The following is a 15,779-nucleotide window of genomic DNA, read 5'->3' as shown; positions in this document are numbered from 1 at the left end:
AGTCGTTGCCGCCAGGGGGCGTCGGGCGCCGGGGCCAGCCGTGACGGACAGCTCAGGTAGCCAATAGGAGGCGGCGCAGCGGGAGGGGCGCGGCGGACGATGAGCGGGCGCAGGCGCCAGCGCCGCTTCCGCCCCCCCCCCCCCCCCCCCGCCATCGGGGATCTATGTGTGCGCGTCACGTCACGCCCCGCTGCCGTGGCTGTGGTTGCGCCCCTGGAGGAGGAGGCAGAGGGGGGAAGCACCGTGGAAAACGTCGTCCGCTCGCCCGCGCCTCCGCCGCCTCATGCCGTGGCGCCGTCCTTCCGCCAGCCCGGGAACCTGCATGGTCGGGCATGGGGAGCGCTGTGCCCTCCCGCGCCCCCAGGGCTGAGGCGCCGCTCGCCATTCTGCGGCGGCTGCTCGCCGCACTGGGGCTGCTGCTGCTGGGCGCAGGTACCGGAAGTGGGGGGCTGGGAGGGACAGGAGCGCAGCCATGTGCGCGCAGACTCGAGGAGCTGGCGGGTCCTTTCCCTTCCGGTAGAGCCTTTCATGAAGGAGGGATTAGCGAGCTGGGGCTATGTAGTCCAGAGGAGAGAAGACTGAGAGGGAATCTCGTTAGTGCATATAAATATCTCCATCCGAGAGGATGGTGCCAGATTTCTTCATTGGTACCGAGCGGCAAGAAGAGGAACAAGGCTATAAACTGAAATACAAAAAGCTTCAACTCAACATTAGGAAGAACTTCCTTGCATTAAGGGTAGCAGAACACTGGAACAGGCTGGCAGGGAGGTCATGGAGTTTCCCTCTCTCGAGACATTCAAACCCTATCTGGACACGTTCCTGTGTCACCTGGTCTGAGCGATTCTGCCTTGGCGGAGGAGTTGGACTAGATGATCCCCAGAGGTCCTTTCCAGCCCTAAAAATTCTGTCATTCTGTGTTTTATTGGACTGTTTGATAACTTAACAGACTTGCTCAGCTAGCCTGATTTACTTGTGATTAAAATAATATTATGAATACAACTAAAGGGAAATAAAAGTTTTGATGCTTTGAAAGTCTGGCTCTAAACCCAGTATTCCCTCTGTCATTTTGCTTGGCGTGGGTCTCTTTTGTGTATCTGGAAACAGAAGTTGATTCTTGTTAGGGTTTTTTTCCCGTATTGTGCAGAGGCATGTATGGCTTGCACAAAGAAATTTTTACCTTACCTACACGAGTCATGGTCATACTTAGCTGTAGGTGGGGGATTCCTCATTCAACTTTGTGTTGTCTTGGGATTTTGACAGATTTGTGTTAGGTATGCGTCACTGGCAAAACAGTGCTCTTATAAATTCATGGTTTGGGTATGCAGAGTAAGTCACCGCAATACTGACTCAGGAAGGTCAGCTAAGGAGCAGGCAAAGAAATTGATGATATTCTCTTATCACTGGGTGCATTGCTGAAAACAGCTGTTTAAAAGTGAAAAATGTTGTTATTCAGGCTATTTTCTACTTCTCATGGCTCAGGAGTTTCTCATACATTTTGTTTTCCCTTTTTTTTTTAACTTTTCTATGTGTCTTTGTGGCATTCAAAACCTGCTTTATGACAGTGGAAAATTTCAGTTAAATGTTCCCACAGATGAATTTTAATAGATAGTTTTGCACGCTTGAACAGCTGTTGCATGAAGTTGTGCACCTATTCTTTATGAAGGTCCATTTTCTCTTTGGATGGCAGGAAATGTGATCTCTCCTAGATTGGGGTCCTCCTGGTTTTAACCTGTGTGAAAAGTGGGGTTCTGTTGCTCTTAGTGTGTCTTCATTTAATTTTTGCCCCTAGTAAGTTCTGCAATGTATAGGTGTGTTAGCTGAAAACTTGCACTTCAGACAACTGGGTTTTTTCATGCTTTAGTCCCCAAAAAATGAGCAGTGAAGCTTTAGCTATGGCAGTACCAGGGAAATAAAGCAGACTGCTTGTCCACTTACCTACCCATTCTCCCCCACTCTGGTTTCTAAAAGAGAACTTGGTTTTTGCTTTATTCAGTCTAGTTTTTGTCTAAACATTTTTAGACATTTGGCATCTAACATCTAAGCAATGTCTAAAGAACATTGCTTTGTTGCCTTTACCACATTCTTCGGAGGGGCAGAATTCTATATAAAGATTAAGTGAATTGTGTAAAGCACTTCAAGACTAAATGAAGACTTTCTTATTGACTAAATGATTGATTTAAACAGAGAACTGCATCATCATCTTGGTATCTAGAAAAATATTTGGCTTGTGCTTGATAGGACTTAGTGCTCTTAATTTTCATCTGGACAATATGAAGTAATGGATTAAGACATCACGAGTCCTGTCATCTGAGATAGTCTCCATTGTTATCTTTCTATCTTTCAACCTTTCTTTTTTCTAAAATGCAATGATTCCATAATGGGTGAGCACTTTTAAGTTTTTTTTAAGTAGTTTTCTATGGTACTTGTGGGAGTGGAAAGGGGGATTGCCACCGAGGAGGTTTGCTTTATGTCTTTCTGCTGTCTATTTTGTGCTTAGGTGACTGTGAGCTGCACACATCTTGTGGAATCCAGAAGTGCACCACTGATTTTGTATCCTTTACCTCACATCTAAACGCAGCTCTTGAGGACTTTGATTTGGAATTCTGCAAGGCCCTGCGGGCATACTCTGTGTGTACCTATCGCAATGCCAAAGTATGCCGTGGAAACCTAGTCTACCATTCTGCAGTGCTTGGGATTGGTGATCTCATGACCCAGAGAAACTGTACCAAAAATGGACCCATATCCTCCACCAACTCTGAAATGACCCATGATCTTTGCAACTACAGTGGCCACACAGAAGCAAGAGAACATCAGGGGGGAGAGGAGATACCTCCTCCTACTTACCTGTTTTGTGGTTTGTTTGGGGATCCTCATCTGAGGACTTTTAAGGATCACTTCCAGACATGCAAAGTGGAAGGTGCTTGGCCCCTCATAGACAATAAATACTTATCAGTGCAAGTGACCAATGTGCCTGTGGTCCCAGGATCCAGCGCTACTGCTACAAACAAGGTACAGATTATTTTTCTGCACTGTGCATGCATGCAGAAGTAAAAGGCCAAGACAGTTAAGTAAGTCATTTAGCTCTTAACAGTGAAGAAGTATATTAGCTTCAGAATCTTCTATGCAGTAGTATAAAAAAGTAAAACTCTTAGCATCTTCTTCAGTGAGCAAACAAAACAGGTTCGTTTCTTCCCTCTGCTCCTGCTTAAGACAAGAAAACCTGTGCATATCACCACACAAACCTGTAATTATACTGATGTAACGCTTTAAACAGTTATTGATTATTGAACATCTGTGACTGCCTCTGCACTAACTAGAAGTTTTAAAAAACCATACAATGCTTTGGATTGGAAGGGAATTTAAAGATGGAAAGTATATATGTGTCTTCTTTTTATTAATTTTCTAAACTTCACAGCTAAAACAAAACTGGTTACCAAAACACTGATGACTCAGAGCCAAAACAAGAGGACTGAGAGGAGGTAGCAAGCTAAATGTTTGTGACAAGGACTTAGTACCTCACCTTTACTAAACAAGCAGTGGTCTTAAAATTGTGCCAAGAATATTAAACCCTTGTTGAGACAGGCAAGACTTAGGATTGTATGCCTCTCAGATACTTTGAGGAGTGTTGAGTAGAAATACGTCCGCTAGTATTTAATAACTGATGCTATTTCTTTAACTTAAGAAGAGTCCTTGTTTCTTCCTGCTGGATGTGGGTAGCAAGTGTGTCCATCAATTACTTAATCGTGCATTTGAAGATGATACTGTCACATATCTCTTTTGGAGGGAAAGAGCTTTTTTAAAAATTGTGGTAGCGTAGCTCTTGTATTGTCAAGCTACATCAGGCTATGTGTACACAGCCTCAAGACATTTACACTAGAGAATTTTCACTGTGTTGTTAAACCTGGAAGTAGGTTTTCTTAATTGCTGGACTCAGAAGCAGGAGTTGTCTCTCACAGTAGGGTAGAGCATCTTCTGTAGAGTTGGCTGGGCAGTAGTATTAATATAGAAAAATCAGTTTTACTATTAAGTTTGTGCTGGATTCTGAAGTATTGAAGTAATGGCAATGCTTGGATGAATGAACAGAGATTGGACCAAAGTTCAGAATTACATGTTCTTAACTTGTACTAGTTTCAAAACCAGTCTTCATTGTGAATGAGTTCTGAAGGTGTATAAAATAAGGAATGAGAGTAATATGAGTGTGCTTTGCAAAAGAGACTTTTATCTCCTGCAGTCTCCTCCAGTGGCTTTTTCTAAAGTGGAAGAAAAAGCTGCATTTCATAATCTGCAGTAAGCTTTTATGCTCAGTTTTACTAAACTCTCGCTGAATTTTCTTCTTTTTCTTGTTCCTGATAGTAGTAGAGGAAAAAGTTGAGATTCTTGTGTACAAAGTGTATGGATGGCTAGGGTGTGGTTGTAGTAGATAGGTGATCATAAGTTTATCTCCATTCTGAAAATTATTGATTATGGTAGCACATTATGCTGGTATTTGTCTTTTCAAAGAGATAAAGAGGAGAACACCAGGAGTAAATGTACGCACATACTGAGGGAAAGTATGATTTTAAAAAGTGCGCCTTCTGTCTTTATATATTCTTGATAAGAGGGGTTTTTTCCTTTTTCTTTGATTTGGGTATTTTTTTCTTCTCTTCCACTAGTCCCTGTCATTTGCCCAAGTGCAGCTAAGTGTGCAGAAGCAATCAAATGAAACAAGATCTATTATTTACAATACTAGAAACATTTCTAATGCTGATATATCTTGCATGTTGCATAATGCTGCGCCCTGATCTCGGGAGAGGAGGTGACGCAGGCTGCCAGCAAGCTCCAACCCCCTTCCTCTGCACGTGCCTTTAAGTGGCTGCTCCCCACCTTGAGCCACAGGCTAGGGCCGAGGGTAGCAGTTTGGCCACTGGTAGGAACCCCTTCTCGTGACCTGGCCGAGCAGGCAACCGGAGTTCTCGTCCAGCGGGAGTGGTTAAGGAGAAAGAGAGGGACTCTCTGACTGCAGTTTCCAAGTTGCTTTTATTCCTTCCTGGAGAGGAGACCACAGATGATAACAAAGAAGCAAACCAACAGGGAGGCGGCACAGAGGAGCAAGGAGTATGCAGATACATTAACTTATAAAGGGGGGCTGACTGTGGGGAGGAGTCAGCCTAACAACCAATGGTTAACAACTGGGGAGGGGCTTAAGGGGGGACTAAACTATCATATAACCAATGGAATAGGAGAGGGGAGGAGAGCAGATGTAACTGACTAATAAGAGGAGGAAAATTACATAACTGACATGGAAGAATCTAGACAAAGGTGTGAGGATTAGCAAGATTGACAGGCTGTAGGGGCAGAATTACAGGGATTGACATCAAAGTATCTGGAAAAAGAGGCAGGAACAAGGGTGATTGATAGAGAGGGTTGGTACAATGTAGGGTGAAACCAACTAGGAATAATGTAGGGGTACATGGAACAGAACATCGCAAACATGTTGAAGCACAGAACTAAAAACAATAAAGCTGAAAACCACACCACCACAGTTGCCTAGTCCTTGAACTTTTTTCCTTTTTTTTGACAGATAACAGAATTTACCACACCTGTTGTAGGCAAGGAAAGTTGTTTGAATGTACAAGTGACTTAGAAGATAAACTTTAATATCTCTGATACATGCTCTTGACTCTGTTATTTCTAGTAGGAGCAGAAATACTACTCTAATGAAATAGAAGAGGCCTGTTAAGCTACACTACCACTGCTTCATTCACTCAAGTAACATTTTCCTCTGCAAGTATTCCATTTTAACTGTGGTTGGCTGTCTGCTGTTGGATGTGCTTAAATTATTTTGGCCACTGGATAGCTTAAAGGACTTCTAAAGAGCTACACTTCAGTGACATTTATCTACATAGAGTAATCTCTACCTGAGAGCATCCAGTAGGTCATCTACCTTCACCATATGAAAAGTTTTCAGACTATTCCTTTTTGTTAGTTTGGCTGTTTTTTCATTGCACGTATTTGAAATAGATGTTTAATGGGAAATAAAAACAAAGGTATATGCTGAGCTTAAATTGTACAGAAGCCCAAGCAAATACTAACCTAATTAGTCCTGTCTAAAGAGGTTTAATGAAAAGAAGTACAACAAGTGTAGAAGATTTAATTTTTCCTGAATGCATTTTTCAGAGAAGTGGTTTTAGAAGCCGTAGAAACAGAATGGTTAATCTTCAGCCTATTCTCCTTTTGAAAGGTGCAAACTTTCCCTTGCCCTTGTAGGGAGTTAGTACTTTTCACTTTTATGGTAGCTTTCTGCTGTACCAATCTTTGAGGGAGTTGATAATGAAGGCAACTTTATAAGTGAAGTTTTCTTCTCTCTCCAAAACCTAAGAGACTGTGGGAACCCCAGCAGCCTGAGGACTATCCAGTAAGTTCATAAAGGACAAGAGAATGCCAGGACGACGCTTCAAGTAAGAATGTGAGGAATAAACGGATGTTGTCTCTCCCCTACCCCTGAACTTGCATCTGGCATGAAAGTATGAAAAGCAGGAAAAATTTCCCTTGAATCCCTTAATTGGAAGAGCACATCTTGTGAGAGTTGTGTACTTACAAAAATGCTCTTCACAATTTGTTTGTAGATCTTTTGCACATTTGTGTTACTCATAGTAACATGTTATCTTTCACCATGAGCAGAGCTATTCCATATTCTGTGGTCTAGCTGAAACTTTGAAACTCCAGTGTTTTGAGCTTACCTGATGTACTTTTGCCCCTTGGCATAGGATCCTAGGGCCTTTCAGATGGAAAAGGAAGATCATCAGCAGATAACTGGGAAACTGAGTTTAAATTTATGCTCTTCTTTCTTTTTTTTTCTTTTTTTCTGACAGACTTCCTGCACGTGTTTTGAGTAGGTCACTGGCATTATTCGTGTTTGATTTCTGCAGCTGTAGATAAAGAGCTTCCCCCTATCTTGGAGGGAGTTTTGAATTCCCTGAGAATAAATGTCTATTACAGGGAGCAGGTAGGAAGGGTATTGTATAGTGCATGAAATAGTACATTGAGGTTTTTAATTTTTATTTATTGTGTCCTTTTTTGGAGTAGTACAAAGTCTTTATAGCCTTTTGCACCTGTGACAGGTATTCTGGATATCACTAAAGTTATTGTCCCTGAATAGAAACTGAGGCAGGGATGCTTAGGCTTGCCAGTGGAAAGCTTCCCTTCTTGTTTGGAGGTGTCTTCTTGTTTGCATTAATTGGAAATGGGGGTTTTCCTGTCCAGGTGTTTTATAATAGATAGCTTGAGGGTGAGAGAGTGAATTTAATGACACAGAGAAGGAAAAAAACTACACAGCTTTTCACTATAGTGATTTATTGGGTACAAACCTTGGAACCTGGGAATTGGTGCTATCAACAGGGTAAAGGAATTTTGAGGATAAATGTTATTTTACCCAGAGTCAAAAAACCTTAAATATCTCTTTTGTAGCATGGTTTCATATTTGCAGGAAATTATTGCAGAGTGAGTACAGTGTAATAGAAAAATAATTAAAAGGTAGTTGGAAAATAAATGTTCTAAATGTTTTAAGAAATAGAAGGATCAGGTAACTTGTCACATCATTATTCTTTTCATCTTTATGGACATTTTGCTTAAGGCAGAGATTAATTTGTCTTATTAGGTAGAAGTAGCTTTATACTACAGTTTCATTGGAGGCTGCAATAGAATCATTGAGGTTGGAGAAGACCTTTAAGATCATTGAGTCCAGTTGGACTCAACTGTCCATTCCACCACTTAATGTAATCTGTGAGTGCCGTGTCTACATGCCTTTAAAACATTTTTGGGGATAATGATGCAAGAGGCTGAGAAGCCTGCTCCAGCGCTTGACAACTCTTTCAGAGAAGAAATTTTCTCTAATATTCAATCTAAATCTTCACAGGACAGCTTAAGGTCATTTCTTCTCATCCTGTCACTTGCTGTTTGAAAGGAGCGACTGACTCTTTCCTGGCTACAACCTCTTTCCAGAGACTTGTAGAGAGTAGTGAGGTCTCCCTTGAGCTTCCTTTTCTCCAGGCTGAACGTCCCCAGTGCCCTCAGCCTCTATTCATCAGTCTTGTGCTTCAGATCTTTCCCCCCGCTCCTTTTCCCTCCTGTGGACTTGCTCCAGCACCCTAGTGTCTTTCTGGTTAGGAGAGGTGCAAAACTCAACACAGGTTTTGAGGTGTCACCTCAGCAGTGCTGAGTAGCAGGTACAGTCCTGCCCGGGTCCATATAGCTGCACTTTGGCACCCAAGGCAGGATGTCCTTGGTCTTCTTGGGCCCCTAGGCCCACTCTGATCCGTTCAGCCAGCTGAACAACCAGCATCCCTACGTCCTTTTCCACTAGCCACTTTTTCACTCACTCCTCCCCAAGCTTGGCAGTGTTACAATAAATGTTGAAGTTAATGATGTTAGATTCTAGAATTCTGTGAAATGCATAGTAAAATAACAACATAGTGATACCTTCGTCATTGTAATTGAATTGTGGCACTAGGGAGGATATCACTGTTGTCACTAGAAATGTAGGGATGTGACTACCATCAGGCTAAGAATAATTTATTGCACTTCAGTCTAAGAAAAATTTACTGCTCATCAGTCTCAGAGGCCGTGAGATTTTAGAGGAGCAGGCAGTCGGCTGTAGCACAAAGTAGTCACAAGTTTCTTCGTTACAAGGAAAATATATAACTTTCTAAACCAATGGACAGTTGCCACAGGATTTATCTTATTTTTCTAACCTATCACCTTTATTTACTTCTGCTACACTGTGGATTCTTTTTATCCAATGGTCTTCTAATTCACAGGCAGACATATGCTTCTATTGTTACTTCTAAACTCTTAGCTTATTCCATACAACCACACCCCTACATTATAAACCCTTCACCATTTTACCAGTACAGATTCTCACTTGCTTAAGGCATATTCTTACCTACAACTGTAGAAATACAAATGTATGATTTTTCTGCTTAGTATCTGTGTATTGTATTTTTTCATCAATCTAAGCCTCTAAGGCTGCAGATCAAACCCTTCCATGTCTGATTCCCACAGGAAGATAAGTACAAGAACTCAAGAGTTGAAAGTGTTGGTTTTGTTTAAGGCATGTTTAAGGCATTTTTGTTTAAACTTTCTGCAAACACATTAGGGTCTTCTCTAGAAATGGTAGTTTTACAGCTCAGTAACACCATCTTTGAAAGGTTTTGTATGTGCAGTGGAATTTAAGAAAGCTTTTTGAGCAGTGTACTCATCAGTACTGGCATCACTAGGAGTGGGAGGATGAAGTCCAAAATGAAATGTGTGAATTTTATGTGTGGGATTTCTTTGGTTTAGTAATCTTACTATAGCTGATGTTTGTTTATAGTATCCTCAGATACAATAAACAAACCTCTGGAAACCTTTACTTTCATCTTTCAGGGTGCCTCACTTCAGAAGACCTCTGTATGTGCCCAAAGAACAAGGCTGATACACTGATAGTTTCAAAGATCTTTCTTCATGTGAAGATTTTGGCATTTGGGTTTTTCCATCCTAAGTTTAGAAAGGGCAGCTAATCTAGTCTGTAAACAGTACTGCATAAGCAGCTTTGTGAAGGTGTTCTTGGGAACCAGACAGAATATGAAAAGTACTGTAGGTACATAAATATATATAACATGAGTTTGTTAGAAATAACCATTCTCACTTTTTAATTCTCTCTGATACCTTGGTAATTTAGAGAGAAAGCTCTGCAATGACCTTGTGCTTCATCTCCCTTCACAACAGGTTCTAAAGTATCTATAGTACCAGGGCATGATGCTGAGATAGGAATGTGTGATAAGGCAAAGCCCATGCAGCACTCTGGTTTTACTAATCTGGCCTATGTATTAGATGGATGCCACCCAACATACAATAGAATATTAAAAATCAGTGTCTTGAGCTGCAATGTTTAAATACAATTATGTCCTTGGAAAATCTTAATGGTCTCTGTTGAGTCTCTGTTTAGAGAGTCCTTGCACCATGGAGGCCTTTATTCATTTAATAATATTTCAGCTGTCATTCAGCATCGATTGTTATTGCTAATCTTAAATTAGGATGAAGGCTTCTTGTTCCTTCTCTGTGTTCTGAAATTGTGTGCATTTCATTCTTGTAAATGAGGGAGTTCTGGAGAGAGCAATGTGATAGCTGCTTCCTGATAAATTTTGCCAGGTGCCTTGCTTAAATATTTAATCAAGCAGCCAGTTCAGTGTCTCATTAAAACAATGTGACTTCTTTTTGGCTCCAGGCTAAGGAGACTTAGAGCTTTACTTCTGTAGGTGTGTAAATTATTCTTTCCTGGCAGAACAGTGCAAATGTGCTCAAGGAAATAGCAATGCTTCTTTGTCTGAGCAGGCTGAGATTGAAGTCTGTTTCATTCAAACTGTGTTACACAAAATAAAAGGACTTTTACTGCACTATGGCCTGGATTATATGCAGAAATATTAATCATTTGAGAGACCTCAAGTTTCTCTTCTGTAGGTTGCTGAGCTTACTTTACTAAGAACAAAGCTGTGAGATCATCTTTACAGCAACAGGGGCACTTGTGTGTTTTCTGGATTTTGGGCATAAGCATTCCAGCTCAGCTGTGGTTCACAGTCATCACTTTACCAAATTACTTGACTACAGATGGTCTCAAGGTATATAGCTGATACATCTTATGCTGTATAACTAATTAATGCAAGGAAGAACCATTGGAAAAATCCAGTCAGCACTAGTGAGAATATATGAAGTCAAAATGGTAAGTAATGTCCATGCTGTGAGACAAACACTGACAAAGCATCAACCACCTGAGATTAACAAATATTGAAAATAAATGTAATATTGCTTAGGATACGTCTGCAGACTCCAAAGAAGAAATTGTTGCAATGGAAGGAGAGAGGTGGGAAGACTTGTGTCTAATACAAGTGGTGTAGAGAGGTGACGCTAATGAGGGCAGAGGTTTTATTCAAATTGTTTTTAACTGGCTCTTGATTTAACCTCTTCCTTTTACTTTAAAACAGAGAGGCAGAAATGAAAGTTGTGCAGAAGTGTGATGGTTAATTGAAATTAAAATGTGAAGTTGCTGTGGAACAGATTTTAAGTTTAACCTTTGTTTAAAAATCCCTTCTGATATGTTTTGAAGTAATGTGAGTCTCATGGCAGACTACTTAAATCATAGACTGTAAATCATTTGATATAATCCATCAATGATGAAAATAATTATTACAATATCTATTCTTGGTGCAAAATGTCTTTTGAGCTTTTCAAGAAGTCATTCCCCTCTAGTCATTCTTCCTCTAAAGGGAGTAGCATATCTGTTTGTAATACTTGGATGTGAATTCTAATTTTTGTTTTAGGAAAGCTGCTAGACACTCCGAACTTGGTCTGCCATATAGCCTAGTTATTCCCTTCAAGTAAGAATGGAGGACCTGCTTTTTTTTTTTTTTTGTGACCTACTCCAATAAATAGAAAGGTTTAAAAGGCTAGTTCTAATATAAAAAAAATTAATTGCTTTATGCTTATGATTTTGATGTTGAGCGTCACTCACTCTTCAAAGGCACATCTCTGGGTGTCTTTCAGTTTTGCATTGTTTCTCCTGTGGGCACATTTTCTAGCACAGTGGACTCTAAAGTCAAATCTCCCAGTTCCTAGGACTAATGTATCCAGGATCCCTAAGCTGTTATTTGACTAGTTGTTGTTCTTGGTCCTGATTATACCTTTCCCTGATTTGCATGGTCTCATTCTGGTTTTGCCATAGTTGCCAGCATTGTGGGAATTATTCGGTCGTTATGCTTCTCTATCATTGCAGGATGCATTCCAAAGTGTTAAGGAAGTGTGAGGCAGGAGGTAGTTGTTATGCTTAATTAAATGTAAAGTGTTTTCCTCTCCTGACCGGGAGGCTGTTGCCACATGCTAATAGTCTTACTTCCAGACCAACAAAAACACAAATCTAACACATGCCATCCAGTAAAATACTGCTTTAGGCATGTGTACAGGCTGCTTTCCTTAGGCGAGAGTTGTGAACAGCTGACAGGTTTGAAGGTAGTGGGCAGTTCCAGACATATTCAGTTACAAAATGGAAAAGGGATTGAGGTGATGATTTCTTTCCACTAACTTTGCCCTCTTTTCCCCCTCCCCCGCAGATAACTATTATCTTCAAATCATACCAAGATTGTACAGATCAGAAAGTATATCAAGCAATGACTGATGATTTGCCTGCAGCTTTTGTTGATGGTACAACAAGTGGAGGAGATGAGAACACCAGGGGCTTGCACATTGTGGAGAAAGTCAGTGGCAAATATATTGAGATGCATGCAAGGTACATCGGAACCACAGTGTATATCCGCCAGCTTGGGCACTACCTGACCCTGGCCATTCGCATGCCCCAGGAGTTGATCGTGGCCTTTGAGGAGAGCCAGGATCTGCAGCTGTGTCTGAACGGCTGCCCTTCCAGTGAACGTATTGATCAGAGTGGCTACTTGCCATTGCCTGTGATGGGAAAGCTGCTTCCTTGGGGTACTGCATCTCATCCCCGATCAGGGTACACACTGGAAACAGCCACCACCAAATGCCATGAGAAGATGCTTGTGAAGGACATCTATTTTTACTCATGTGTATTTGATCTACTCACCACTGGCGATGACAACTTCACAGCTGCTGCTCACAGCACCTTGCAGGATGTGGAGGCACTGCACCCCAGCAAAGAGCAGTGGCATATCATTCCCAGGAGTGGAAATGATGGTGTGGGCAGGGATAGCAAATTCTTTGTCAGTCTTGGACTTCTATGCTTGATCCTTGTTCCATATTTGTATGATTTTTTTAGACTCTTAACAAAATTTTGAAATATATATTGTTATAATATATTGAGTTAAGAGGAATATGTATGTATATACCATGTATATGAAGGAATGTTTTGTCTTGCAGCATCAATCAGATAGGATGTTCACTGTTTTCATGTATGTTTGATTCAGTATTCTATGTATCTATTTGTTTTACAGTTGTTGAAAAGTTTTATAGTGTCCCTGCATTGAGACCTGATAAAAAGCACTTTATTTTTCACACATTAAATATATAAGTGTGTACCTCAGTAACTATGTGTTACACAGTGCTCTCTTTTCTCTAAGTACTACTTGGTTTAGCACATTTTTTAAACTGTTTTCCCAAGAGACCTTTAGTTAATGCCAAACATGTATCTTTTGAAGTTAGTGAATGGTCTCTGGAGAGAGCTTAAACTTAGAGGGAACACCTTTTTTTATTTTTTTTTTATTATTCTCTCCACAGGCCCTCCAGTTGTCTGTATTCTAGAAGGCTACAGATTTATGGTTTTTTCATGCTTGGAAACCCCACAATGTATCAATCTTTGCAAAAAGTTGTAGGTGTGATTCATTAGCATACCAGTAAGTATTTGTGCGTGTGTAATAGAGTGGCTGTGCAGTGTGTAAATATTTTAAATTATTATAATAGAAGAACAGTTGTCGTGTCCCATCCCTGCCCCTGCTGAGGAATGTCAGTAAGGTGGTGTAAGTGACCCCTGGTGGGGTGCACAGAAATTGGATACATAGACCATGTACTGGGCAGGTAATCTATAAACAAACTCTCAGTTTGTCTCCTAGCCAAACAGGATGGATAGGATACTGGATAGCTATGTGCCAAATACAGTTGTTATGCTTCTTGCAGATGCTTGTTTCCCTCTGTTATATAGGATATGTAAATTTATGACCAGCAGCTGCAAAACAGGCTAGTTTATTGAAAAAGATGAGTTTATTGAAAGAGATGAGAAAGCTAAGATGAGGAACCATTCCCTCAAGATCAACAACTCCCAGTTGTACAGTTCCTTTGTGGTGTTTGCAGAGATACAAGAATTTTAACACAGGGATCTGTGTTACTTCTGCATCCCTCCTGAGAGACATTATAAAAATCCTCTTTTCAAGTTATTGGAGAACTCTCAGACCAGAAGAACCCCAGAACAGAAAATTATTTTCTGTAAAACTGAAGAAGAGATGGGGAAATTTGAATAAATTATACAGAAAAGTCAACAAGATTGCAGAACTTAGTGTAACAAGGTGATCTGTTAAATATTTATGGAGTATTTCAGCTGCAAGGCTAATCACACAGTGTATAAGCAAAGTGCCAAAACTTAAAAGAAGTTAGGTCAGATACATACAAAGAAATACAGACCTAATAAACCTAATCACAACTGTGAATGTTGCTTCACTAAGCTTGTATTTCAACTGGAAGTTGAAGTGTGTGAGAAATAATCTTATCTGGAAGATGAATGAGTCAAACGAGTTGTGGAAATTGCCATAGAAGGCAAAAGGTGCTTTAAATATGTATATGTTTACTGTACACAGAAGGCAGCTGTCATATCTGTGGGAGCTTTCTCACAGGGTCAGTCTAACACCACAAGCTCTGGAGAAGGCTATGTAATGTAATCATCCATTGGTATTGTAATGCAACAACCAGTCAGCCATTACTGATGCTGTTTGCTGGGCGTTCTCTTAAGCTACCTTGGATATTGTCACTCAAAAGGGTTTTTGAGTATCTTCTAGAACTGTCCTAATCATATGCTAACAGAGCTTCTAATAACAGGTGATTATAGTTCTCTGTAGTTGTGGAGTCTGACGACTTCCTTAGTGAGCATATTGCAGGACTGGCAGAGACTGTGTGCCTAATCCTTTATTTTGTGTGTACAGAAGGCTCCTAAATAAGGGTATTATAAAAAGAAATAGTAGGCTCAATTGCGTGTCAAACCAAAGATTATTTTTTTCTTCCTGGAAAACTTGTCTGGAATGTGCATAGAGCATCTGTTAAGTGGAATACAACCGGAAAGTACAACCTTTTCTTATGGGTCAAGTTACAGACCTTCAAAATTGCATTTCCTTTCAGACTACTGCTGTACTACCAGAAAATAGGATACCAATTATTTATATTCTCCTACTTTAGCGTTATGACTACTATGCCTTTGTTGTATGAGTTTTGAGGCTGTGCCAGTGTCTGTTTACTTATATATACTCCAAAGTGAAGCAAGCAATTCTGCAAGCTTTGTACTACCTAATGAGAGTTTCATTACTGGACATGTTTTGAAAAAAAGCCTAGGAGCATTATGGCTTTCTTCTCCTCTGAGAAGAGTCACAGAGCACAGTTTAAAATCTTGCATTCATTTTGTCATAAAGGTACAGCTATTGTCTGAAATTTTCATGCTCTGGTTATTTAATGCCCATCTGTGTCTTGACTGATATAAATTATTTAGTGTCTTTCCCTGTTCCAGTTATACAATATCCAAATGGGACTAGTAGCAATTCCCTTTTTTTAGCAGGTATTATGTGTTTTTTACAAGGTAAGTATTCTCTGTACTGTGCTGCTACTTCTCTTCAATTGTATTCAAAACAAATAGGGATTGTGGGGATCAGTGTTGTGCATTAGATTTTATAGTTCTCATTAATTACCTTGTTATGCAGAGCAACATAGCTACAGATTGAGTACAAGTATGCAGGTGAATTTGTGATGCTGATGTAAAACAACTGCATCTGATCTGATTCAGAATTCTTTATGTTTGTAAATGAACTTTGTTGACATTAAAAGCTGCTATTACTAAATTGACTGTGAACAGTAAGATTGATTAAAATCTTTGTGGAGGGGTATATATAAGAACTCATTAACTAGATATAAAAAAAGTATGTCATACGAGGTGTGCCAATACCTTATTTATAGGAATTATTTTACACTTATTTTCCAGTTACATTATTTTACAATTATTTTAGAGCTTAATGTACACATCTGTCTACACTGTAACAATAAAAGAA

General features: G+C 40.2%; 1 protein-coding gene across 1 annotated transcript; it reads left to right on the top strand.

Moving 5' to 3' along the window:
- The first annotated feature begins 217 nt into the window (after positions 1 to 217).
- On the top strand, positions 218 to 15,464 carry RGMB (repulsive guidance molecule BMP co-receptor b). Its single transcript, XM_058823880.1, has 3 exons — positions 218 to 432; positions 2,498 to 3,009; positions 12,120 to 15,464. Exons 1-3 carry the CDS (start codon positions 333 to 335, stop codon positions 12,816 to 12,818), a joined length of 1,311 nt encoding a protein of 436 aa, XP_058679863.1. The 5' UTR covers positions 218 to 332; the 3' UTR covers positions 12,819 to 15,464.
- Positions 15,465 to 15,779: the final 315 nt, after the last annotated feature.

Source organism: Ammospiza caudacuta, chromosome Z, assembly GCF_027887145.1.
Source record: "Ammospiza caudacuta isolate bAmmCau1 chromosome Z, bAmmCau1.pri, whole genome shotgun sequence".
Lineage (NCBI taxonomy): Eukaryota > Metazoa > Chordata > Aves > Passeriformes > Passerellidae > Ammospiza > Ammospiza caudacuta.
The sequence above is the reverse complement of the archived record's forward strand: the minus strand, read 5'-3'. Positions and strand labels throughout refer to the sequence as shown.

What these genes read in the sequence shown, in the direction of transcription:
- RGMB (XM_058823880.1), top strand. Translation starts at nt 333, where the DNA reads ATGGGGAGCGCTGTGCCCTCCCGCGCCCCCAGGGCTGAGGCGCCGCTC. An exon ending in GCTGCTGCTGCTGGGCGCAG is followed by an intron (nt 433 to 2,497) that starts GTACCGGAAGTG and finishes TTTTGTGCTTAG; the next exon opens with GTGACTGTGAGCTGCACACA. An exon ending in GCGCTACTGCTACAAACAAG is followed by an intron (nt 3,010 to 12,119) that starts GTACAGATTATT and finishes CCTCCCCCGCAG; the next exon opens with ATAACTATTATCTTCAAATC.